Source organism: Alternaria rosae, assembly GCF_020736505.1.
Source record: "Alternaria rosae strain MPI-PUGE-AT-0040 chromosome Unknown BKA58scaffold_1, whole genome shotgun sequence".
Lineage (NCBI taxonomy): Eukaryota > Fungi > Ascomycota > Dothideomycetes > Pleosporales > Pleosporaceae > Alternaria > Alternaria rosae.
This window is the reverse complement of record NW_025763570.1, coordinates 5,026,697-5,048,935: the sequence shown is the minus strand read 5'-3', so window position 1 is coordinate 5,048,935 and position 22,239 is coordinate 5,026,697. Positions and strand designations below refer to the sequence as shown.

Below are 22,239 nucleotides of genomic sequence, written 5' to 3'. Positions count from 1 at the left end.
GAGAATATATGTGTTGAACGGTCCTGTCCATTCCAAGGTTACCTCTTGTGGAACCCACACTCCGGTCTCTACAATCGATCAGCTACATGAACGGGCAGAAGATCATCTGTAATCCGCTGATGTTGCACCGATAGGCCTCATTACCAAAGAACGAGATAAGCCCATGCCAAGACAGTGTTCGCTGCTGAATCCTGTCAGCTTACTAGCCGTCAAAACTCGGCCGAAACCCGCTATGCAGACTATCAGCATGTTTGCACAGATGTGGGAATAAACAGGAAAGAAAGGTTATCCCTTGCGTATGAGCTCGAAAGGTGAGTATTGCCAACATCATAGACCGATGCGGGTGGGGTACGTATTGCGGTCAGCGATCAGCCGCCGACATGTCCGGAGGAAAGATAAGCCAGGTCGCTTGAACCGAAGTTTATCGGGCGAAAGAGTATAGATTCTTGGGGAGAACATCGGTTGAGCAGAGCTGGTTGTGTGCCAAATCGGCTATCTTCGATAGTTGTGCCGAGGTGGCGTTTGCCTATGGCAGCCGCTGTGTTAGAGTAGTGTCCGGTATTTGATAGACGTCTGGTTTGAACACTTGAACTCTTTGCAGACTCTGAACACGAATCCGAATACTACCTATCCTTCAGTCTATTCAAGCTTCGGCCGTTTCTTGGAGTCATGATATTCCTTCCATCAATTGACGTCTCTGGACATGGGCTGTTGTCGACCTCGTTCGGGGTCGTCGCTTGCCTTGGAGCTTTGTACGCCCTCTACCGCAGCCTCCTCCCTCGACCGCTTCCAGGAATCCCCTACAGCCAGACCTCAGCACGTAAACTGCTGGGCGATGCACCAGACATGCTACGTGAAGTCAGCGTCACTCGGGAGCTGAATGTGTGGCTGGTCAAGCAGGTCAACAAGCTCCAGGCGCCGCTGTGTCAGGTCTTCGTAGAGCCGTTCTCAAAGCCTTGGGTCCTGCTCGCTGACCCCATCGAAGCGTACGATATCATGACCCGGCGACCAGAGTTTGACAGATCGAATTTCATCACGGACGGGCTGAGTCCCATGGACGACTTCCATGCGCGAATGAAGACAGGCGCCCAATGGAGAACGACGCGAGCGTGGCTGCAGGATCTAATGAGCCCGACTTTCCTCAATAATGTGGTTGGGCCCGTCATGTTTGACAACTCGATGAATCTCATCAGGTTCTGGGAGACTAAGGCGAGGCTCGCCAACGGTTCTGCATTCGACGTCAACGATGACTTGGATCATAGTGCGCTGGATGGGATGTTGTCATTCGTCTTCGATCGCCATTTCAAGCAAACCGCGCTTGGCCCACAAATCGAGGCACTTTCACGGACGACCCCGACCAGCTTGGCTGCAGGGCCCAAAGGGGAAGTGCGGTTTCCAAAGGCTCCAGTCCACGAGTTCATCTCAGCGCTGTATGAGACGGTCGATAAGATCGATGTTGTAACCAAAGCTATGTCGCCGAGGTATGCCATGTGGTTAATTCGTCAGACACCCAGCTACAAAAGAGTGACGGCCGTGAAGAGACGAGTTGTGAGGGAACAAATCCAGGGAGCTCTGCAACGCCTCGAAGCTACGAACGACCCGAGAACCGCAATCGAGCACATGTTGGTGCGTGAAAAGAAGGCTTCTGAGAAGCAGAACCGGAAGGCCGATTTTGGGAATCCTATTATGATGGATGAGGTAAGTCATGGATAGCCTAAACCTCTTTCGGACTTGGACCTTAGCTAAAGCATCGTGCTTCAGATCGCAGGGCAATTCATAGCCGGTCTGCATACAACCAGTACGACACTTGCCTGGACATTCATCTACCTCACGCGTTTCCAGTACGTACAGAACAAGCTGCGAGATGCACTGCATCAGGCATACAGTGATGCATATGCGGAGAAGCGCGCCCCGACGCTCGCAGAACTGACGGGATCCCGCGTTCCCTATCTCGAAGCCGTGCTGGAGGAGACTCTGAGACTACACGCGACGAGTGTCGCTCGGCAGGCCAAGCGCGACACGGAGGTCCTTGGCCACCGCATCCCCAAAGGGACGAACATCGTGATGATTGCCAATGGGCCAGGCTTTCACGCGCCAGCTTTCGATGTGGAGAGTGCGCGTCGTAGTGCAACGGCCGCCAAGTCGAAAGGATGGCGAGAGACGAGCGACATGCGGGTTTTCGATCCAGAGCGCTGGCTTGTTCGCAAAGAGGGCGATACTGCTGCTGGGGTTGAATTCGACGCAAACGCGCTACCGCAGATTGCTTTTGGCATGGGCCCTCGTAGCTGCTGGGGACGGAGGATGGCGTACTTGGAGCTGCGTTTAGTCGTCTGCCTGGTGGTCTGGAACTTCGACTTGTTGGATGTGTCTCCTGAGTTGGCTGACCCGAAGGCTAGCTACGGTATCGTTCATCGGGCGGATCAGTGTCATTTGCGATTGAGGAGCAGAAGGACTCTGCGAGATGTCTAGACGTTTGGTCATTGTGAGGGTACGTCATGGTTGATGAGGAGGTGATGGTTTAGGTGTCTTTGTCTCTGCGCGCTGTGCCAGCCCGATGACGCGACCGAGCAGACCTCGGGACGCCACCTCGCACGGTTGCGCTAGAGGATCGGACCTTGGTGCGCCTCATCGCGTATCCTTGATAAACACATTCATTTCTCTGTTAGAGTAATTAAAGTATATTTATCCCAATAAGCAGCATATCTACCTTCGCGAGATGTCCGAAAGAGGACTGTACAGAAAATCGTTAAGCAGGCCCGTGTCGAGCATTGATGGAGATGAAGCAGACGTCGGCCACGAAGAGGTGTCGCTCGCCGGCTGATGGGCCTGAACCAGATTTGCGATGTTCAGTGGTGATGACGCGCTTTCTGCGCTGAGGCTAGAGACATGTGGCCCCATGCTTGTGGAATCGGACGCGTTTCTCTCGTTCAGAAGGCAGGACAACGCGTTCGCACCTTCTTCAGCCATGACGCTGACTTCAGCCAGGGTTCTTAGGCGATCGAGTGCATCTCTCGTGGCTTGAAAGCACCCTTGGCGACTGAGATGTGGTGCGCCTGAGCCGAGAGGATCAATCTTGGATGTATGGCCCGTGCCAATCACCCTACCAGCCGGGAACTCGGCGTCCTTACATACGCCGATCAGAATCACTGCAGCTTCGAATGTCGGTAATATAATGCCCGGAAATCTGGTATGAGACCCTCCCAACTTCGCGTGCAGCTCTGAGACTTCGTCCAGCACCTTGAGTGCTGCCACCGCGAGTGCCTTCTTCTGCGAGGCTAGCAGGACTTGTTTGTACGCAGGAAGTCTTTGAACTTGAGCAGCTGTACAGAGCAATAAGTCACGATAGTTTTGGCATAGACTCTCGTATATGGCGATATGCAGAATCTGCCGCTGCATAGGTAGGCGTCGTGATTGTTCGTCCCACTGCTCGCTTGGCTGAAGAGCGAACGCGGCAGGCATATTAGCGAGAAACTCAGAGCAGAACTGCTCATACTTTTCCTCGGTCGCAGTCGCGTCATACTCTGTATACGATGTCGAGGGGAATCTCCGCCAGAAAGTGGCCAAGCGAGCCTGCAACATCCGTTCTGAGAATGCTTCTGGGGCACTGTCGTCGTCCAGAATGGGCGCAAGATGCATTCGCGGAAGGTTGTCCGTGTCTAGGGAGGCGGGAAGAAACGGGATACGATCGAGTTGCCGTGAGAGCATACTACGGTTTGACTCTGTCAGAATAACAAAACGGACGTGCGACCACTTCCACTAATGACGGTAAGATCTCGTACCTGTCCCAAACGTAGAGGTTACAAAACACTCTCCGTCGCATCTCCTGTTCCAGTCCATGCATCTCTGGCATGTGGACTGTGTGGTTTCGATGGAGGCCGGCCCTCTGAGCTACCAGAGCAGCTTTGTTGAGCGTTTCCCAGAAGGCCATGTTTTGCCCTTCACACTGAAGTCGCAATCCCAAGAGCGCCAGATGCTGCACGCGTAGTAAAGAGCCTCTGGCATCAAGTCGCGCACATAAACTAGCTAGCTTCTCCGCGATGTCATCGCACAACGTACGGATCTCAGACAAAGACATTCTGCGAATGCGGTCGATAGGATGTGACGGTGAAGGAAGGAACTGGGATGCGTACGAACACATTCGCATGAGTAGTACCACGAACTCTACATAGAAGACGGATGATACAGTTCCCAAGCTCCACAGTTGTTGATACTGTGCTAAGAACCATGGTGGGTGCACAAGCTGCTCCTTCCTATGTTTATACATCAGCGTTAGCAAAACCTTCCCTCATTTGGTGACAAAGATAGGGCGATGAAGTACTCCTACTTGCGACTCATCGTCATGATTCCCGTACGGTTGACGAAGAAGGTACGAGCGGATACTCACCAGTGAATATCGTCGATATAATACTGGACCAGGAAGTCGCAGATTTGACGATCAGGCATCCTGTTCATTTCTTGTTCGACCTCCAGGGACGCCTCTCGAGTAACGTCCTGATTGCCGTGGTGTTCGCCGCTATTCAGTCCTAGCTGTTCATACCAGTGCTGGTTAGATAAATGATGAATCGATCGGTCGCTCCATTTGTTCAAATACCGCAACCACCTCACGCAAGGAAAAATCTGAACTGGTCTAGAGCCTAAATCGTCGCTAGGTCACCTACTTTGCATGTTTCCATGTTGATGTAGGCTGCAGACCTGTTCGGCTTTTTCTTAGGTTGACGTGCAACTGGAGATACGGTCGACTTACCTTGCGAACCAAGGCGATGGTATTGCATTCGCTGTACTCGAAGTATCCAAATGATTCCGCAATGGAGTTGCTGCTTGAGCCGGATGTGAAACTTCGGGGTCTTGCGTTATTCCAATTCGTCAGGGCGTTAGTGGCAGTCTCAATAGCTTCGCTGTCTTGCGGCTGGAAATCGTGATTCGCGGTGAGTTGATCATGTTCGTTGTCACGATCCTCTATCCTCTGGGTTCGTAGCGACGTGTGCTCAGCCTGCAATGCCTGCGAAGGGTAGTATGCGCACTCCTCCGGGCGTCGACGACGTGAACAGTGATCGCAGGGGTAGCGACGGTTGCACTACATATTAGCGATACTGAGTTAGCCTGAATTGTCCTTCTGCGTATTGGTATGTCCATTCATCCGCTCAAGGCTATGGCCCAAGCCGTGAGGGAACAACAAAAGACGGCCGCACCTTTTGTTTCCTGGTGTAGCACGGAATGCACGACGACACAATGCGTTTCTTGCCGGTGCTCTGCATCGTGGGGACAAAACAAAAGTGTGGAACGAAAAGCAAGCGCGCAGAATCGAAATCGAGTGTGGGGGTGGTATTTGTTGTGGTCACTACAGGGCCGCGGCGCGGCAGGTACCCTTGCACCCGCCAAGCAAGGGAACGGTAAGGGAACGGCACGCTATGCAGCGGCAGTACTGGCGCTGACAGAGGGTACCCATCAGGCCCAATATGGTGAATGGCTAGAGATAAGGTGCACTACGGCGGCAGTCTAAAAGGGCATTGAGTCACTCAAATCCAATATCCAATGCATCAGTGGGCAGTAGGGCTGACTACATACTGATGGTTGCGTACTCGCGTCGTCAGCAGTGGTATGATGGTATAAATCGACTTCGTCAAACGTGACACACTATATCCAATTGGGACCTCAGTACATGATTCACGGATGAGCAAGCCATCCCAGTGGCGGAAGTTTCGCTTTCAAAGAACCACGAAGCGCTGATATACACTATATCCCCAACCCTGCAACTGCATTACTTAGCGTTGCAAGTACACCTCAAGCAGCCCCATCAGACCTTCTGGACGGAAGCTGCGAACCTCGTATCTATCGTCCGCTTGTTTCAACAAAGCCTCAAACTCGTCCCGAGTACGCACTTTGCCACCAAAGCTCACCAACATGATGAGGTCGATCTGACGCAGGCCACGCTCAAAGTCGCGTGTGACCGAACTCTGGGCCGGGAGAATCAGGTCATTGATGAGCAGTGGTGTGTTGGGCTCGGAGCATTCGAGTCCAGGAACTAGAGAGCGCAGCATGGTGACAACGTCTTGGTCGCACCAGTTCAGCGCACACGCCCGCAGGATGTAGGCAGCTGCGTTTCCCACTGGTTGCGGCTCAAAGAAGCTGTGCTGCATGAAGGAAACCCGCTTTTTGGTGTCATCAGTGAGCAAAGACTGGCCCGCTAGATGCATGTCGGCGGAGTCCTGTACCACGAAATTGAGAGCTGGAAACTGTTCAGCCAGGGTGATGGAGACTTTACCGCTGCCACCACCCACGTCCACCACGGTGCCCTTGAGATTCCCCCAGGGAAATGCCTCCTTGAGGACGTTGATGTTCAAGTTCACTGTAGGCACATCAGCGTCAGGCTCGGAGGTTGGTTCAGAGCAAGGGTGACCTACGCTTAGCCCATCCAGCCATGGCTTTAGCAAAGCGGATAGAACGTTGGGTATCTTTCTCGTAGAACTCGAAGATTGGGAGGCCGTGTCGAGTGGTAAACGGAGTGAGTGCACTGTTGTACTCAAGTGGGGATGCTTTCACGTTATCAGCTGTGGACGATGCGGCCTTGAGCATTTCATCAACACTGTATCCAAGATGGTCAGTGTGCGGACAAATATACCATAGCTGCGATCTACGACATACGTATAGTGCACCGTAGAGCGAATCTCTTCGTCATGGTGTAGAAAATATGAGCTAGGGCTGTGGGCGACATAGCCATGGGTGGGTTCCCGAAAAATGGACTCGGTGATCAGGAGGCGGACGATGCGGCTGGTCCTGTCCAGGTCAACACCTGCGTATTTCGCCAAGTCTTCCAGCAAGATGTTGCCGTGCGCGGGAACGATGCTGAAGAAGTTAAAGTCGAGAGCCACTTGTATGGCTGCGAGCTCATAGCCCTGGCAGCAAAGTGTGCGGAAGTGACGTTTGGGGCCCTCGACAAGATATTGGAGGTCTTCCAGGGAGCGCTTCAAGTTACCATGAAGCTCAGCGTACTCAATCGTTTCTGGGCGGTCGATGCAGTCTGATGCAAACGTAGGCGAAGCATATTTGTTTGCTACCAAATAGTCCTTGATTGCCTGCGTATGCTGAGTAACTCTCTGAGCGAGGGCGAGCAAGTCGACCGGCTCGGTGTTAGGAGCGGATTTAACGCCAGCGCCGTTTGTTTGCGTTGACATGATGGTGCTGCGCGTGTCGTACTGATCGGAATGAACAACTTTCTCCTATGCTTTGAGAATACATTCTCGAATTATACAAGTCGCCAGTCATCATTTCGGTCATCATTCTCTTGCTTGAAGTTGTGCAGCTGCCGTAAGATGTCGGGCCTGATCCATCGTCAGACGTCGGGCGTAGAATGTTTGTCGCTTGTTCGGGCCAGTCAGCCGATCGTTGCTGGTTTTCGGGTGGGAGTCGTGGGAGTGAAAGGGTGCGTTGGTAATCCCACTGCTTACCTACATGATCGACGTTTTCGGCCGACATTTTACGGTCCTTGGCACCTTCTCACGTTGCGCATTACCAACCCCGAAGCTGCTTGCTGTATTTGGGGGACAAAACTTCTGCAAAAACATGTGGTTACAGCACTCCGATCGGTAAAATCACACTCCACCTGCATTTCCGTTCCTATCTCTTTCCCATGGATTCCAACACCTCTTCGACACCAGTCGCGCGTTCAATCAACGACGAGAAGCCAGCGGAGCCTCCGCTTGGCACTCTCAGCAATGCAGCGGAACCGGAGAAGCCTCCGCGTGACATTTCTGGCTGGAAATGGTACCTGACCATGGTGTCTATCCTGTTCTCCACCTTTCTCTACGCACTTGACGCTACGGTAGTCGCGGACCTCCAGTCTGTCATTGTGGAAGAATTCGGCGGCATTCAGCAGCTTTCGTGGCTGAGTGTTGGCTTCCTGCTTTGCGCTACAGCGACCACTCTTTTCTGGGGACGAATCTACGGCCAATTCGATGCCAAGTGGCTGTACATATTCCATGTGGCAATCTTCGAGATCGGCTCCGCCATTTGCGGCGCTGCGCCGTCGATGAACGTGATGATTCTCGGCCGTGCCATTACGGGCTTGGGAGGATCTGGTCTGTACGTCGGCTGCATGACGCTCATTGCGGGCACTACCACCATGTCTGAACGTCCGGTCTACGTTTCTGGCACCGGCTTTACCTGGGGTCTCGGTATCGTCCTGGGCCCCGTCATCGGAGGTGCTTTCAGCGAGTCTGCCGTGGGATGGCGGTGGGCGTTTTACATCAACCTACTCATCGGTGCAGCGTGCGCTCCAGTCTACCTATTTCTCATACCCAGCAGGGATCCTCGGCCCGGTGTCTCGTTCCACAGGCGAATTACCGACATGGATTATCCTGGTATCATACTACAGGCCGGCGCACTGACGACTTTCATCGTTGCTATCAATATGGGTGGTATTTCGTATCCGTGGGACTCAGGCCGCATCGTCGCACTGTTCGTCGTATCTGGCGTTCTGTTCATCATCTTGGGCATACAACAGTATTGGAACATACTCACAACGGAAGTCCGTCGCATTATCCCTGTGCAGTTCTTCCGATCACGGATGGTGCTCATTCTCTTCAGTATCACCGCTGCCGGTGGAGCGTGCTCTTTCGTCCCGATCTACATGGTCCCAATCTTTTTCCAGTTTACCCAGGGCGACGGTCCTCTCGATGCCGGGGTGCGGTTGCTCCCTTACATCGTCGTCATGGTCGTTACCGTCTTCATCAACGGTGGCTTGATGTCCAAGTTAGGATATGTTATGCCATGGTTTCTCGGTGGCGGCGCTCTAGTGGTAATCGGCTCTGCTCTCATGTATACAATCGATCTGGACACTGCCACGGCTCGCGTATACGGTTTCACGATTCTAATGGGTGTGGGAGTCGGCATGTTTCTTCAGGCGCCATTTTCAGTTGCCCAGGCAGTCGTCGAGCTGGAAAACATTGCACCGGCCATCAGCTTCATCACGCTGGCTCAGTCTGTGGGCATCACCCTTGCTCTGGCCATCGCCAACGCTATCCTTCTCAACCAAAGCCAGAACAAGATCGAGGGCATTCTGACTGATGTCTCTTCAGCCGATATCCAGGCCGCTATCCTCGGTGCTCGGTCGGATATCGTACAAAGCCTATCCCCAGAGTTGAAGACCCGCGTTCTTGCAGCCATCGTCAGTGCCATTAGCAAGACTTACAGCCTTACCATTGCCGGTGGCGCTCTTGTCCTTGTCCTGAGCATCTTCATGCCTCGCAAGCGACTCTTCCAGAAGAACGCTGATAGCACTGCTTCCTAAGCTGGCTAGGGTCACCTATGGTTTATGTCCTGCTTCTCTCCTGTCAGTTGGCATTGATGGAAGTTTACACCTAGTCTCTGTCGATGAGAGGCAAAGGAAAATGCGCAAATACTACGAGATCAGTGATGCGAGCATTCCTCGCACCGGTTAAAATGTACAATTACCTGAGTAGATTAGTTAATAACTTCTCCGATATACAGTCAGGCACCTTCGTGAGCGACACATAATGAATACCTAGATTCAATCTTCCCCGGTCACTGACACTCGGTATCGCAATACCGACTATCAGCAAAGCAAGTGGAGTTGGTGATATGTTGGTTTTCCTTGTAGGAGAAAAGAAGCGCCTGAAATGACATCACCACCTCGGCACACGCCGTGCCAAGCCATTGACCTAATTGGGCGATAGCTCCCTCCTATCTACGCGGGCTGTTACACTCACCCACTTCTACACGCGCTAGGTATAGTCTACAGCAAACGACACATCTTCATTCATGCAGTTGAACGGAGGCTTGGTACCCATCCGTGGAGGAGCCGTCCATACCGAAGGCCTAGATCTCCAAGGTTGCCAATACTAATGAACTTGGAAGCAGCAACGACAACCCCAAACCCATCCCCAACACTACTATGGGCATGAGACCGAGTATTTTCAAAATCTCACTCCCAACCGACCAATGCGTAGTAGCTCTTACGCCCTGCTCGTCGCCTTCGGCGAACCCTAGCGAGGACTTAAATCATAGTCACTCTTGATACTATTACATGCCACAGGCACCTCCGCTTCAATCTCTCCCCTTGCAATCTTCTCTTCTTTTGCCTTCCTCTCCTCGCGGTACACCCTCATCTCCTCATCGCGCTCGTTCTTCGATCGCATGGGGAAAAGCATACCAGGCGGCGGGTTCCACCACTGCCTAAAAGCCATCGCATCATGTCAGCGCATATTCACAAACCCAACATACGTATTGAGCATGCACTCACTCCTGTGGAACTGTTCTACCATCAGCGTCTCGGTACTTGTCTTCCGTCTCCTGTTTCCAAGGCCGTGTGTCAAGCCAGGCTTTGATCATCTCCGGCGACATGGGTTTCGCGTCGTATATCTCGTAGTCGCTTATCTGGTCGGGCGGACCAGGGAGATAATGGATCTCTCTGTAGACCCCATCGGTACCAATCGAACCGATGCAGTGTCCATCTGGATGGCTTTTCATTGACCTCATCATGGCATTAAATTGCTCTCTTCCAGTCTGAGGTTGCGCAGGTTGGGTTATCTCACTATTGGAGCCTTCAACTTGAGGCGAATCCTTTGACTCGAGCTGATCTTGGCTTCTGTCTTCGCCCTGAGGTGGTTTCGCTTGAGGTGACGGCGGCGACGCTGTTGGTAAGGACATAGTTGTTTCGTTCTCAGCGCTGGAAGAATTTGTGCGCCTATCACTTCTCCAGACGCATGTCAATCCCAGGCTCGGGGAAAACGGAGAACTTGGGTAACTCACAGTAGAGTTTTGTTGACGATGGATGGGTGAGGCGGGTAAAATCTAGCAGTAGAACATCATCCTGCTTATAAGCGGCGCCTGTGGTGCTGCCTAGCCGGCTCCTACATGACGTAGCGTTGCAACGGTACGGCACAGTCGCTGTGCAGGAATATACAACGTCGTGTTACGGTGCTCTCCTATGGAAGAGCTGCTAGTGCTGGAGGAAGAGACATGGTGTCAGGGTGAACGGCCAATCATCATGCTTATTTCTTCCCTCTGTTTAGGCAGCCTCAAATCAGGCCCTGTTTTCGGCAGACGTTGTTTTGTGGCAAAACGTAGCCAGGGAAGCGGTAGAGTAGATTGCTGATCGCAATATGTAGCACACCGTGTGAGCGAGAGCCCTGCGAGATGCAGTGATAGTCATGTCCTATATGGGATTTCGCATGCGATCTTCTATGGAAAGGCACTCCATAAAGCATTGACCTCGCCACAACATTTCGACTATCTCACACGCACACTCTATTCTATCAGATTACACTTTACCATATCTGATAATCGCGCTCCTACATTCGATATGAAGCTCTCCTCCCTCCTATCCACTAGTGCGACCTTTCTGCTGGCAGCAGCCACCCCAGATGAGTCCGTACGTACCACAACAAGCTCTACCCATGCGACCGAGTACTAACGGTGCATATCTAGTCGCTCGCTGAAGCTATGAGAAGCCTCGAGCCTGGTGACGGCATAACTTGGCTTGCAGATGACGGAGTGCTGCTTAGTTTCAACGCTGCCCGTGACACTGTCATTGACTACGCCCAACTCAACGAGCGTCAGATCGCCGAGTACACCAAGAGATACGACAAAACCTGCACTGACATGTCAGGCATATAAGTAACATGACCTTCTATGTGTCTGTCTGGTGAACTGGCTAGGCACTGACGTCATATTCAGTGATGGCCGTGCAGTGACGTCCGCTACTCAGCTTTGGGCTGTTCTAGCCGGCGTCGTCGCACGCACGTCGAATGCCAGAACATCCGAGAACCTAAAGGTGCCTAAGACGTTAATCGTGAGCGGACCAGGTTGTGTAGAGGGGGCTATCTGCAACGAGACCCCTGACTATTTTGAGTACAACTGTTTACGATGCGTCCCTGTCCGCTCAACCCCGGGGGAATGCCTGCCACAAGGTGGTTGTCCATCCATTCCTTCTCCGAATGGAGAGTGTGCCAATTGAGTACCTACGTAAACCTCGTTTCGATCCATGATGTCAGTCGCTGAAGCCCTACTCGTGCAACTGATCCCGCTCAAGCAGGAAAGTGATGACGAAGATCCGCAGCTAGCTAGATACCTTATCATGATCATGTCAGATAACGCACAATGAAAACACATTTCTTGAATACCATGCTCGCCTACTCAGCCTTTTCCATCCAATGCCCAGCGCAGTCTATACAAAGATGTCATTCTCATCCTACTTGATCATGAAATCATACCCAGGTAGACCGTTACTCTCCACAAACCTAAGTGTAAAGCTCCTCAGTAAGCGCATTCAAACCCATACCCTCCTGCGCAATATCCTCTTCCTTCAAGAAAAGCAACGGCATCTCCACCAGATTTCCCTTGATCGTACTCAACACCTCCTTAACCTCCCTCACACCCTGCTCGCCTTGAGCAAAGTTCTCCGCAACGACATGACCCCACTTGTACAAGCTCGGCTTCTTGTTCTCCTTGGCCTTTTGGTCCTGGCCGAAAAAGCGAGAGTAGTACTCGTCGTACTGCTTCCAATTCTTGACTTCGTCGCTGGGGACGGGGTGGAAGATTTTGCCGAAGGCTTGGGTGTTGGTGTGGGCGCGCCAGTTCCAGAGGGCCTGGAAGTCGTCGGAGAGAGGATCGGCGACTTGGAGGTCTTCTGGGGAGCCCCAGTCGTACTGGTTGGGGACGCCGATGGGCTGGTAGTTGGCGTCTGGGCGTTCCATGTCTTGGGGCTTGAGTAGACCGAGGTGCTTCCTGAAGAGCTCTCTGCGGAGACTGGCTGCGAATTCGGATGCGCGGTAGGTTCGACCGTCCATGTATGAATCGACGGTTTTGGGGTCTTGGATGATGATTGCGATCTCGGAGTCGTGGTCGCCGAGCTGGGAGCGGTCGTTGAGGTTGGCAGAACCGCAGATGACAATCTGGTCGTCAGCTATGAGAAGCTTGCTGTGGATGTATAGCTCCTCAGACACGAAAGCGTCCATTTCGTCTTCAGCAGAGCCCTCCCAAGGTACACGGCGGATATCCTCTCCGCCAAGCATGTAGCACTCGCTGACAGTGTCCCAACGCCCGTCGCCAAGGCCTTGTCGGCCACCGATCTTGACAGCCTCCTGTTGGTAACGGTCGTAATCACCGGGCCTGCCCTGACTCTGTGGGCCAGCATCGTACTGCTGGTGACCAGAAGGAGGACGGCCGGAGCCATCCATCTCATACACTCCGTACTCCTGGGTGGGCGGTGGGCGATAGGCTTCGTAGCCACGTGCATTGTCGTGTGCTGCATCGTAACCTTCTTGGGCCTGGTTGTAAGAGACGCCGCTACGTTGCTCGGCCTCCTTCATGACCGAGCTGGAGTTGATGCGATCGTAACTGCGAAGGTTGTAGAATCGGATGTAATCCATCGGGTTGAATCCAGCTCTAGCAATCTCCTCATAGATGGAGTGACCACCACGGTTGATGGAGTCGTACTGGACTGTGTGATGTTGTCGTCAGCATAGCACATACGGAAGAGACGAGTCCGACTTACACTCCATGATGGCTCGAGTTCCCAGCGCCTCGTCGAGCTTCAAGTCTCCAGCAAATGCAGGCACAGCAGGAATCATTACGATCATCTTGTACTTCTCGCCATTTCGTGCAGCACGAACGATGCGCTCAACCATGGCCGCGCCGATCTTGTTCTTGATCGGCTTCTGTTGATCGCCGGTGGCGGTAATGAAGAACTGGTTCTCGATGTAGATGAAGTGCTTGCTGTTTTTGATAATCTCACAGTAAGCGTTTTGGATGGAGTGCTAGTAAGATCGTTAGTCGAATTCTTCTCGGTCCGACGTATCACTGACCTCAGTAGTGACCAGGTTGTGGCTCCATTTGGCAGAGCTGCGGGCAATCTGGCAATCCACGCCACCCCTCTGGGAGCTGTGTTCCGCGTGCGACTGTTGCTGACCGTATTGCGATCCATGCTCTTGGCCGCCGTACTGCTCGAATTTACTCTGCATCTTTTGGCGAAGATGCCCACCAGCGCCATGTCCGAACAGTCCTCGCTCGCCCTCCTCTTCGCGACCAAATCCGCGTTCTCCCTCTTCTTCGCCTTCGAATCCTCGCTGTTGCATCGAAGGTGCCTCTTGGGCCCCGCTACCGGTGTCCGGTAACCTGGTGTATCGGGAAGATTTGTGAGAATACTTCTCGTCGTAGATGAAGTTCCAGCGTTGGGCAAAGTGAGTACGAAGATCCTGTACTACTGGACCGGAGAGACACAGCGCTACATCAGACCATCCCATGCGAGAGCTTTGGGTCCTGTCAAGTTTGTTGTTCTCCCAGTGGGTTACGTCTTGGAAGTCTATTCGTTGTCAGCAAATGACCTCGCCTCGTCCAGTAAAAGCGCGCCTGCCTATTGACAAACACGCCACAAACACGTTAATGACTTACCCAGCATACGGGCGTTGTTGAAGTCCTGACCTGGAAACACTATTCGGTCGATGTTTCCGGGATGTGCGTCAGCAATTGCGTGCTGGTTAGTGTCCCAACGACCGTAGCAAAGATCCAATCCTCCCATGAATGCGATGTGGCCGTCAATCAGGCAAAGCTTCTCGTGATGAGCCCAGTACATGACAGTACCCTCGTGAGCACCATAGATCGCCTTTAGGCCGTCTCCGGGAAGCTGGGCGAGCTTTGCTGGGGTGAAGGACATGTTCTTCATCGATGCGAAGAAGGAAGACTGTAGTACCGCCGCATCTGGTAAATGGTCGGGGTGACGGAAGACACCAATATTGGGGTGGAGATCTTCCAGATGGTGTTTGGTATGAGCGGAGGAGACTGTAATAGGTGGGGCAATCAGCGGATCTGTCTTTTCCCACTCTTCAAGACTTTTGAATATAACATCTAGGCCGACCCGCGTGAGGCCTTTGGTGAACCTATCCGTCGAACTCGGTAAAAGAGAATGAAGGTAGTCTGGTAATGTTGGATTCAAAAACTTACGGGTCAGAGCTTGCGTAACCTCCTTGTATACGATGATGTTGACCTTGACGCCTCGTTCTGCTGCCGCATGTAGCAGTCGGTCGACCCGGTACTGTTGGTTCTTGGCGGGCGGGCGGCGAAGATACAGCTCGGGAGAGAGCCACCAGTCGAGAATCCAGATCGACTCTCTAGCCCGCTCCAAAGCTATGGAGACGGCATACATGTAGCTATACATGTCAATTGGCAATCCGTGTATAGCACGTGGAAATCCAAAACCTACCTGCATCCGTCAACATACCACTTGGTCTCGTTGCCATGTCGTTCAGGCGCGAAGCTCAAGAAGCGGTGTTGTTCGTGGTACTCTTGCCCGGGTTGTAGCTGTCCACCCTGCTGACTCTGCTGTTGGTATGTACCCGGCGGGGGCTTTTGCGCGTTATCATCACCGGATATGGCATCCTTGAGATCGGAAACGAAGCCGTGGAGAGGGTCGTGGATCTTCTTGAAGAACGACATACCGCCGCTGCCCTGGTTTGAAGATGAAGATGTGGGTTGGTTGTTCTGTGGTGCTACTGTTAGGAATTCGTAGATCCAACTTAAGCTTCGAGATACGCGTCCTGTCCCTGCAGCAAGCTAGGCGGTGTAGAATAGGAACGCAAGATACGCGAGGACAGTGAATGACGAGGCAGCCCAACGCTATGACTGTGGGTAGTGGGGCAATTCCACTTTCTCAACAGGGCGATACACATGGAGCATACAATGACCGCATGGCGTTTCAAAGGAATGTACTGACCTCTTTTCTGCCAAAGCCAAAACGCCGACCCATGTCACCTATAAGGCCGCGATCTCCCTCTTCGCCCTCCTGCCCATGATAGTCGCCATATGCCAGATCGTCGTCTCGGCGAGACATTGTGCCGGACTGAGGCTGTCGGTTGTTTGCCACTCAGCACGAAGGTGTAGAGTTGACGGAGTGTTGATAGAGCTTCAGAGTTGGAGCTCGAGGCCAAATTGACCCCGCGTCATCATCTCAGCGCGACGGACCACGCATAACCAATGCTGGGAAGCCCGAGCGTGCGAGCTGAACATGTGAAACAGACACCAATGAAGTGCGCGCACCCTGATTTCCGTCGCTGTTGGCCAGGCGCGTACAGGCGCTAGGATCCAGCATGTAACCCCTCATAGTACCCCCACCACTACGGAGCTTCCCCCTCTTTTGACAGCTTCGCGACACTGCGCAACGTGGGCGCGACAGTCCGACCACCATATCGCATTGCGAAGAAGGCTGTAGTAGGAGCTTCCTATACTGTACAAAGCGCCCGCTCGAGAGTCCACACAATTTGTGGGCCGCATCGAGATGCGGGAACGCACATGGATGACGTACCCTTGTATCATCGGCTGCTTGAGCGGTTCGGTAGCTGGAGAGCTCCTCACCTTATCTCCCCACGTCGTTACACAACATCGTTGACATAACCGTCTCCTCAATTTGCTATATCTTCCACAATGGCTTTCTCATCTCGTCTTGCGGTTTCTGCCAGGTTGGCTTCTCGCACATTTGGATCTGTACGACCTGCTGTCCCTATCGCAGCTGCCCGTTGCTTCCACTCAACGCCTATCACCATGGCGCAACACCCAATTGCTACTTTGAACGTAAGGAGAAATCGAAAACATGGTGGAACATACTAAAGTTCGCATAGGAGGAGCTCATTCCTCGGCTGCCCCCCTCCTCTCCAACCCTTTTCGAAGCAAAGAAGAAGAAGAACCTATCTTTCGAAGCCATTGCAAAGCACGTCGGGCGCGATGAAGTTGCAATCGCCGCTCTCTTCTACGGACAAGCCATGGCTTCCGCTGAGGACATCAAGAAGCTATCCGAAATCCTAGAAATCGACGCTGGGCTGCTCGAATCGCAGCTCGGAGGCTTCCCCAACCGAGGCAGTACGCTCGACATGCCGCCAAAGGACCCTACCATCTACCGCCTATACGAGATTGTACAGAACTACGGACAGGCGTACAAGGCGGTTATGCATGAGAAGTTCGGTGATGGCATCATGAGCGCTATCTCGTTCAGCACCAAGGTAGAGAAGGAGACGGATGAGAAGGGCGAGTGGGCAAAGATTACCTTGAGAGGCAAATGGTATGTCATATCTGGCGTCGTCGCGACCGTCACTAACCAAGATGTAGGCTGCCATACTCGCGATTCTAGTGGCATTGTAAGGGGAATCAAAGATGTGACCCATGCCAAATATAATACCTCTTGTAATTGTGATTCTTTGTGTCCATTCTCGTAACGATTGCGTCTTGTTCTGTTCGACTATTGTCTCATTCTTGTAATACTGCGATCCTTGCAATGGAGCCATGCTCTTGGTTCGGGGTAGGTTTGTTGTTGGTCCACGGTGCAGCTTCCTAGGTGAGAATGCAAACGCACCGCTCTTGCCCAGAATCTCCCTCACCTGTCATTTCTGCCTGGCTCATGATCACACCGCTAGCTTTCTCCTCGCTACATATACACCCCAAGCTATAAGATTCCTTCCTTCCAAGACCACCATCTTTTCTGCATTCGCTCGGCCAAGACCAAGCTCTTTCTTTAGTACACGGTCAACCAAAGCAAAGGTCTCTCACTCTTGAGAAAAGGCTTAGTCAAAACTCAATTCTCTGCTCGTCTTCAGAGCAAGAGAAGCATTGACGGCTGCGCAAACACGTCACCTTTGTCCGTGCCACTGCACACTCCAGGGCTGCCCATCACACAAGCGTAGCCAAGACGACAACCTACATAGTTCGCACTTGCAGGTGAGCGCAGCTTTAATGCCGCGGGTCCCGATTGCCTTAAGACTGACTTCGCGCATAGTAGAAACGTGTCAAGCCCGTACCTCCAAGAACCACCCCCACGAACTCACGCTGGGACTATCACAACTACGAAACCAAGATGCCAGCCACACTCGAGCCGATCCGACGCGTCAAGTGTACCTACAAAGACTGCAACATGTCCTTCGACACAGAGAAGATCATGAAGAATCACAAGAAGAACACCGATGAACACGAGTACTGTCACAAGTGTGACGAAGACTTCGATACCTTCGAGGACTATGCCATGCACAAGATCACTCGCCCGGAAGAGCACAACCTAGCATGCCGCGTCTGTGGTGACGAGTTCAAGAGCAAGTCAGGTCTGAAGCGCCACATCGAGCTCAACCACAAGGTCGATCAGAAGCTTACGTGCATCGGCTGCCAGAAGTCGTTCTACCGCGCATGCCTCTTCATCGAGCACCTCGAGTTCGGCCACTGCGACGTCATATCAGCATCCCAATTCCAAGGCCACATCGTTCACAAACATCTGATTACCGACTTGTTGAAAGACGGTCAGCAATACACTCGCTTTCTGCAGAAGACATCCAAGTACGAGGCAGCCATCGACGATGATCGCGAGACTGGGGTTTCGCTTGGTGACGATCCTTTCGGCGACGAGCATGAGATTGGAGAGGTCAAGTACGAGGCGATCAAGCCGGATAAATCCGAAGATGAGGAACACATCCCAGTCTTCTATGGCCAGTACCCTCCTCTGCCATGTCAGGCCAAGTCCATTCCGGATGTGGACGCGGCAATTGCACCCATGATGGGCGGTATATCTCTCAACGGAGATGCTGACGATGACTCCGACTGTTCAACATCCGTTGGATCTCCTGTTCTAACTGGCTATCCTGCACGTACCAGTTCTCTTCCCGGACACTCTCATCAAGGCCAGAGTTGCTCTTCTGCACATGATGCCTCCGCAGCTCAGAGCTTAAACACCCAATCCTCCTGTCGCCAGACCAAGGTCTGGGGCTCTCGCAAGGGCAAGACAAGGAGCTCAGTACTATTCCCCAACGCCAAGCCCAACGCCCCTCCCAGCGACTTCTCCATCTCCGCCCACGATGAGACAATGGAGAAGGAGCACGGGCCAAACATCCTGCGTGACCGCTTCTGGGACCCTATGAGCAACGATTGGAACCCAGACCGCTTCTACGATCCTATTGTCAACAAGTACTACTGTCCCTTCATCTGCGAGTAAGTTCATTATCCCATTCTGAAACAAGCCCAGCACTAATCTGTCACAGGCAGAACTTCCCCATCCCCAGCGACCTAAACAAGCACATCCTAGGCGACCACCGCATCACCCGCATGAAATGCCCCAAATGCCTCAAATATTTCAAGTCCGCAACAGCCCTAATGGCGCACTGCGAGTCGCGCGGCGCCCGCTGTAACATCAATCAGACGGACAACTTCGCCATCTTCCTCGACCGCATGTCCGGCGGCTTCCTCGGCGTCGAAGAGAAGATTCGGCCTGATCACCTCAATACACGTGCGGTTATGATGCAGAACTCTGAGACGGGCCATATGGAGTTGTATAAGCCGCCGGTTGCGAGTTATCTTCAGTATACGGTTACCACGCCGCCGGATTGGAAGGATCCTGTTAGGTCGAGTGTGAGGATTGGAGGCATGGGTGGGGGGTCGCTGTGGTGAAGTGAAGTGGAATGAAGAGGTGTGGTGTGGTGGGCTGGGAATGGGTCTGCGTGTGCGGCTTTGGTGATAAGAATCGAAGACCGATTACATCCCCGCCTTGCGCCCGCTTGGTCGTATACGAGAACCACACTGGGCAAGAAATCCCCTTCAACGATATATCGACAGCACGTGTTTCATGCTCATGACCAAGCTCTGGAATGAGATAGATTGGCTTGAAGGGTCAGTCGGTACCTTTACATGGCATACCACGGCGGTACTAGATTTCTTCTTCTCAAAACGGAGTGCTCTACTATGCTCTTCTCAGCCATCGACCATGATGATACATAAAGAAAAGCACCCAATGTACCAGTAGAAAAAAATTACAGTTCTTCAATACTGAATATATGATATCCATGCTCCGCCTACAAGGCACCTGGGATTTCCAGGACCGTTATCCACGGCTTCGTGGGTTTGGTATCATATCATGTACAACTAATCCGTGTTTTCCAGGACGATCATGTACAACGCCCCCGCCTTTCCAAGACACTTGAAACATGGATCCTTGTTTCCAATATCACATCACCTACAAGGACCCGGGTGCGAACAGAGGTATCCGCTTACACTCCAACCTCCTGTATATGTCCTTAACCAGAAACAGAGCCCTGCAGTTTCCAGTGACATGGACTGAACTTCTCAAGTCACTTGTAGACACAATCAGACATCCCAGCGACTTCCCAGTAATATGAACTAGAGTTCTCATGTTCTTGCATCCACCTACGAAACCCCGGGCTCGGACAGCCCTTGCAGATCTGTCCAACACCGGAGCTTTCTATGGAATAGCACATCTGCTCAGCTTTTCTCCTCCCTACATGATGCGTCCCACCGCCATCTCGGCCATTAAATTGGGCAAATGACTTGGATTCAAACTCCGCTTGCTCGGCGCGTCCGTCGTCGTAAGATTGAGGCTTCCCATATCGCACCATGAGACTCCGTTTGTGGTAATCGGCTGTTGAGAATGTCGTTAGCGTAACCATCGCTTTTGCCACGAGAAGAAAAGGGAAGGACTTACCAAACAGCTCAAATGCTTACACCAACTACACGTATTCCTCCACTCATAAAAGTTCCTCAACAACAGGATAAACCCGATGAACACTGCCACCAGCCCCCCAGCACGGACAAGCCACCACGCCCACCAGAGCGGCTTCCTCCCCTTGAAGAAGCCCACGGGCTGTTTTGCAAACGCCGTGATCTTGCTGTTGCTGGTCTTTGGTTTGCTTTCTTCTCCATCCGCACCGAGCGATGCAGAATGGGCTAGAGGTGCGGTGTCTACGGTGGCATATGGGGGTTCACTCTGCCCCGTCCTTGCACGTAGTGACTCGGGAGAGTGGATAATGCAGATACCAAGTACGATACCCATGAGGAACCCGCCGATGTGAGAGAAATTGTCCAGACCGGGAAGGAGGCCGATGACAAAGGCGATGGCCATGTCGAGGAGGAGGAAGAGGAGGTCTTTTACGGGACTGCGGCGTGTGGACCAATTGTACAGTAAATCCAGCATGGTGAGTGCGAGGACACCGAAAAGAGAGCCAGAAGCGCCGACGGAGGTAATGCCGTCGGGGGCGTAGTTGCCGCCTAGTACGAAGCCGAAGATGCCGGCGGAAAAGTATACGAGGGCGAAGCGGAGGGGTCCGATTTCCTTTTCCATGTCGCGGCCTAGTGTCCATTGGAGGAGCATGTTGAAGCCGATGTGGATGAGTCCTGCATGTAGGAAAATAGGCGTGATGAAGCGCCACCATTGGTTGGGTTCGTGGCTGCGGTCTTTGAAGTCTGTGACGGAGGTTTGGTCCGGGACGCCGCTGCCCATGCCGCAGAGCTCGGCGAGGGTGCATTTGTTGTCTGTGAGGGTTGTCGTGTTGGGGCAGGGCCAGGATACGACGGGACCTGGTTGCGCTTCGATGACGCGCTTGATGTTGTGCATACAGGGCGTGAAGCGGGCGCCCATGTTGATAAGGACGTAGGGCGAGGGGCCGATCATGATGTTGAAGTTGGGTTTCGTTTGGATGGGGCTGCCAGTTAACATGCCTGTGGGGTGTCAGTCTGTTTCTTTACTTCCATGTGCCAGACGTACCATTCTTGATCAGCTCTCCCACGAATACACCAACTTGCACCGCCGTAAGAATATACACAACCCACGTCACCCTTCCACTAAACATGCCTTTCTTCTTTTTACTCTTTCTCCGCCTTGGTTCTACACCCATGCCATAGTACTCTGGGTCACCATTATACCGCGTCGGACTGCTGCCATCCATCTTCGGTTGGTTCTGAAGCGGTATTGCGTTCTGGTCGGCAAACGGATCTGGTTGCCGCGCGTACGGGTCGTTGATGTGTGCCGTCGAGCTATATTGTGTTGGAGGTTGGTACGAGGTATTCGAATACGAGGTATCGATGGGATAGCCGCCGAGGGCTCCGCTGCTTGCGGTTTGGGTTGGATAGGGTCGATCGCCAAAGGGCGTGCTGACGGGCGAGATGGAATGTTGCGTGTGGTTGCTGGGTATCGGTGGCAGAGGCCCATCGTTCCTGTCATGCGGCTGTCCTTGGGTGTTGCCGTAGTAGTCGTTGGCCGCCATGGTGGGCAGGCACTTGTGGTGGTATTAGGAAGGCGCGAAGGTGCACAACGTGATGCGCAGTGCAGTAGAAAGAATGCGTCGTGTCGCCGGGTGCAGTGCAGGCGAGGTCGACTATGTCGAACAATGAAGTTGTGGGGTAGACGAAGGGTTTGGCCTTGGTTAAGCTGGGGGGCGTGCGACGACTTGTCGTCTCCGGAACAGGCCT

General features: G+C 52.9%; 10 protein-coding genes across 10 annotated transcripts; 5 read left to right on the top strand and 5 right to left on the bottom strand.

Moving 5' to 3' along the window:
• Positions 1-669: 669 nt before the first annotated feature.
• BKA58DRAFT_426492 (cytochrome p450 monooxygenase) lies at positions 670-2,677 on the top strand (the record flags this gene model as incomplete). The annotated part of the gene is made up of 2 exons (XM_046172961.1): positions 670-1,698; positions 1,762-2,677. 2 exons carry the CDS (start codon positions 670-672, stop codon positions 2,467-2,469), a joined length of 1,737 nt encoding a protein of 578 aa, XP_046032108.1. The 3' UTR covers positions 2,470-2,677.
• Positions 2,678-2,694: 17 nt separating this feature from the next.
• Positions 2,695-5,317, bottom strand: BKA58DRAFT_32704 (uncharacterized protein). The gene is made up of 5 exons (XM_046168097.1): positions 5,190-5,317; positions 4,745-5,074; positions 4,385-4,527; positions 3,780-4,250; positions 2,695-3,706 (listed from the first exon to the last, which is right to left on the bottom strand). The coding sequence occupies exons 1-5, from the start codon at positions 5,253-5,255 to the stop codon at positions 2,704-2,706; spliced, it is 2,013 nt and encodes a 670-aa protein (XP_046032107.1). The 5' UTR covers positions 5,256-5,317; the 3' UTR covers positions 2,695-2,703.
• A 445-nt stretch (positions 5,318-5,762) lies between these two features.
• On the bottom strand, positions 5,763-7,172 carry BKA58DRAFT_408211 (S-adenosyl-L-methionine-dependent methyltransferase; the record flags this gene model as incomplete). Its single annotated transcript, XM_046172073.1, has 3 exons — positions 5,763-6,346; positions 6,402-6,583; positions 6,643-7,172. 3 exons carry the CDS (start codon positions 7,170-7,172, stop codon positions 5,763-5,765), a joined length of 1,296 nt encoding a protein of 431 aa, XP_046032106.1.
• A 455-nt stretch (positions 7,173-7,627) lies between these two features.
• BKA58DRAFT_303756 (putative HC-toxin efflux carrier) lies at positions 7,628-9,286 on the top strand (the record flags this gene model as incomplete). Its single annotated transcript, XM_046166988.1, has 1 exon — positions 7,628-9,286. The coding sequence occupies one exon, from the start codon at positions 7,628-7,630 to the stop codon at positions 9,284-9,286; it is 1,659 nt and encodes a 552-aa protein (XP_046032105.1).
• Positions 9,287-9,746: 460 nt separating this feature from the next.
• BKA58DRAFT_417027 (uncharacterized protein) lies at positions 9,747-10,784 on the bottom strand. Its single transcript, XM_046172620.1, has 2 exons — positions 10,259-10,784; positions 9,747-10,191 (listed from the first exon to the last, which is right to left on the bottom strand). The coding sequence occupies exons 1-2, from the start codon at positions 10,663-10,665 to the stop codon at positions 10,002-10,004; spliced, it is 597 nt and encodes a 198-aa protein (XP_046032104.1). The 5' UTR covers positions 10,666-10,784; the 3' UTR covers positions 9,747-10,001.
• Positions 10,785-11,320: 536 nt separating this feature from the next.
• Positions 11,321-12,115, top strand: BKA58DRAFT_448009 (uncharacterized protein; the record flags this gene model as incomplete). The annotated part of the gene is made up of 3 exons (XM_046174256.1): positions 11,321-11,389; positions 11,446-11,621; positions 11,695-12,115. 3 exons carry the CDS (start codon positions 11,321-11,323, stop codon positions 11,972-11,974), a joined length of 525 nt encoding a protein of 174 aa, XP_046032103.1. The 3' UTR covers positions 11,975-12,115.
• Positions 12,116-15,715, bottom strand: BKA58DRAFT_32675 (uncharacterized protein). The gene is made up of 5 exons (XM_046168078.1): positions 15,218-15,715; positions 14,410-15,164; positions 13,824-14,320; positions 13,514-13,775; positions 12,116-13,459 (listed from the first exon to the last, which is right to left on the bottom strand). Exons 1-5 carry the CDS (start codon positions 15,448-15,450, stop codon positions 12,258-12,260), a joined length of 2,949 nt encoding a protein of 982 aa, XP_046032102.1. The 5' UTR covers positions 15,451-15,715; the 3' UTR covers positions 12,116-12,257.
• Positions 15,716-16,043: 328 nt separating this feature from the next.
• BKA58DRAFT_374707 (cyanate hydratase) lies at positions 16,044-17,578 on the top strand. Its single transcript, XM_046169357.1, has 3 exons — positions 16,044-16,581; positions 16,629-17,065; positions 17,113-17,578. Exons 1-3 carry the CDS (start codon positions 16,435-16,437, stop codon positions 17,132-17,134), a joined length of 606 nt encoding a protein of 201 aa, XP_046032101.1. The 5' UTR covers positions 16,044-16,434; the 3' UTR covers positions 17,135-17,578.
• A 116-nt stretch (positions 17,579-17,694) lies between these two features.
• On the top strand, positions 17,695-19,476 carry BKA58DRAFT_32635 (uncharacterized protein). The gene is made up of 3 exons (XM_046168061.1): positions 17,695-17,718; positions 17,777-18,972; positions 19,023-19,476. Exons 2-3 carry the CDS (start codon positions 17,855-17,857, stop codon positions 19,426-19,428), a joined length of 1,524 nt encoding a protein of 507 aa, XP_046032100.1. The 5' UTR covers positions 17,695-17,718; positions 17,777-17,854; the 3' UTR covers positions 19,429-19,476.
• Positions 19,477-20,272: 796 nt separating this feature from the next.
• BKA58DRAFT_306227 (rhomboid family membrane protein) lies at positions 20,273-22,034 on the bottom strand (the record flags this gene model as incomplete). The annotated part of the gene is made up of 3 exons (XM_046167104.1): positions 20,273-20,413; positions 20,477-21,489; positions 21,536-22,034. 3 exons carry the CDS (start codon positions 22,032-22,034, stop codon positions 20,273-20,275), a joined length of 1,653 nt encoding a protein of 550 aa, XP_046032099.1.
• Positions 22,035-22,239: the final 205 nt, after the last annotated feature.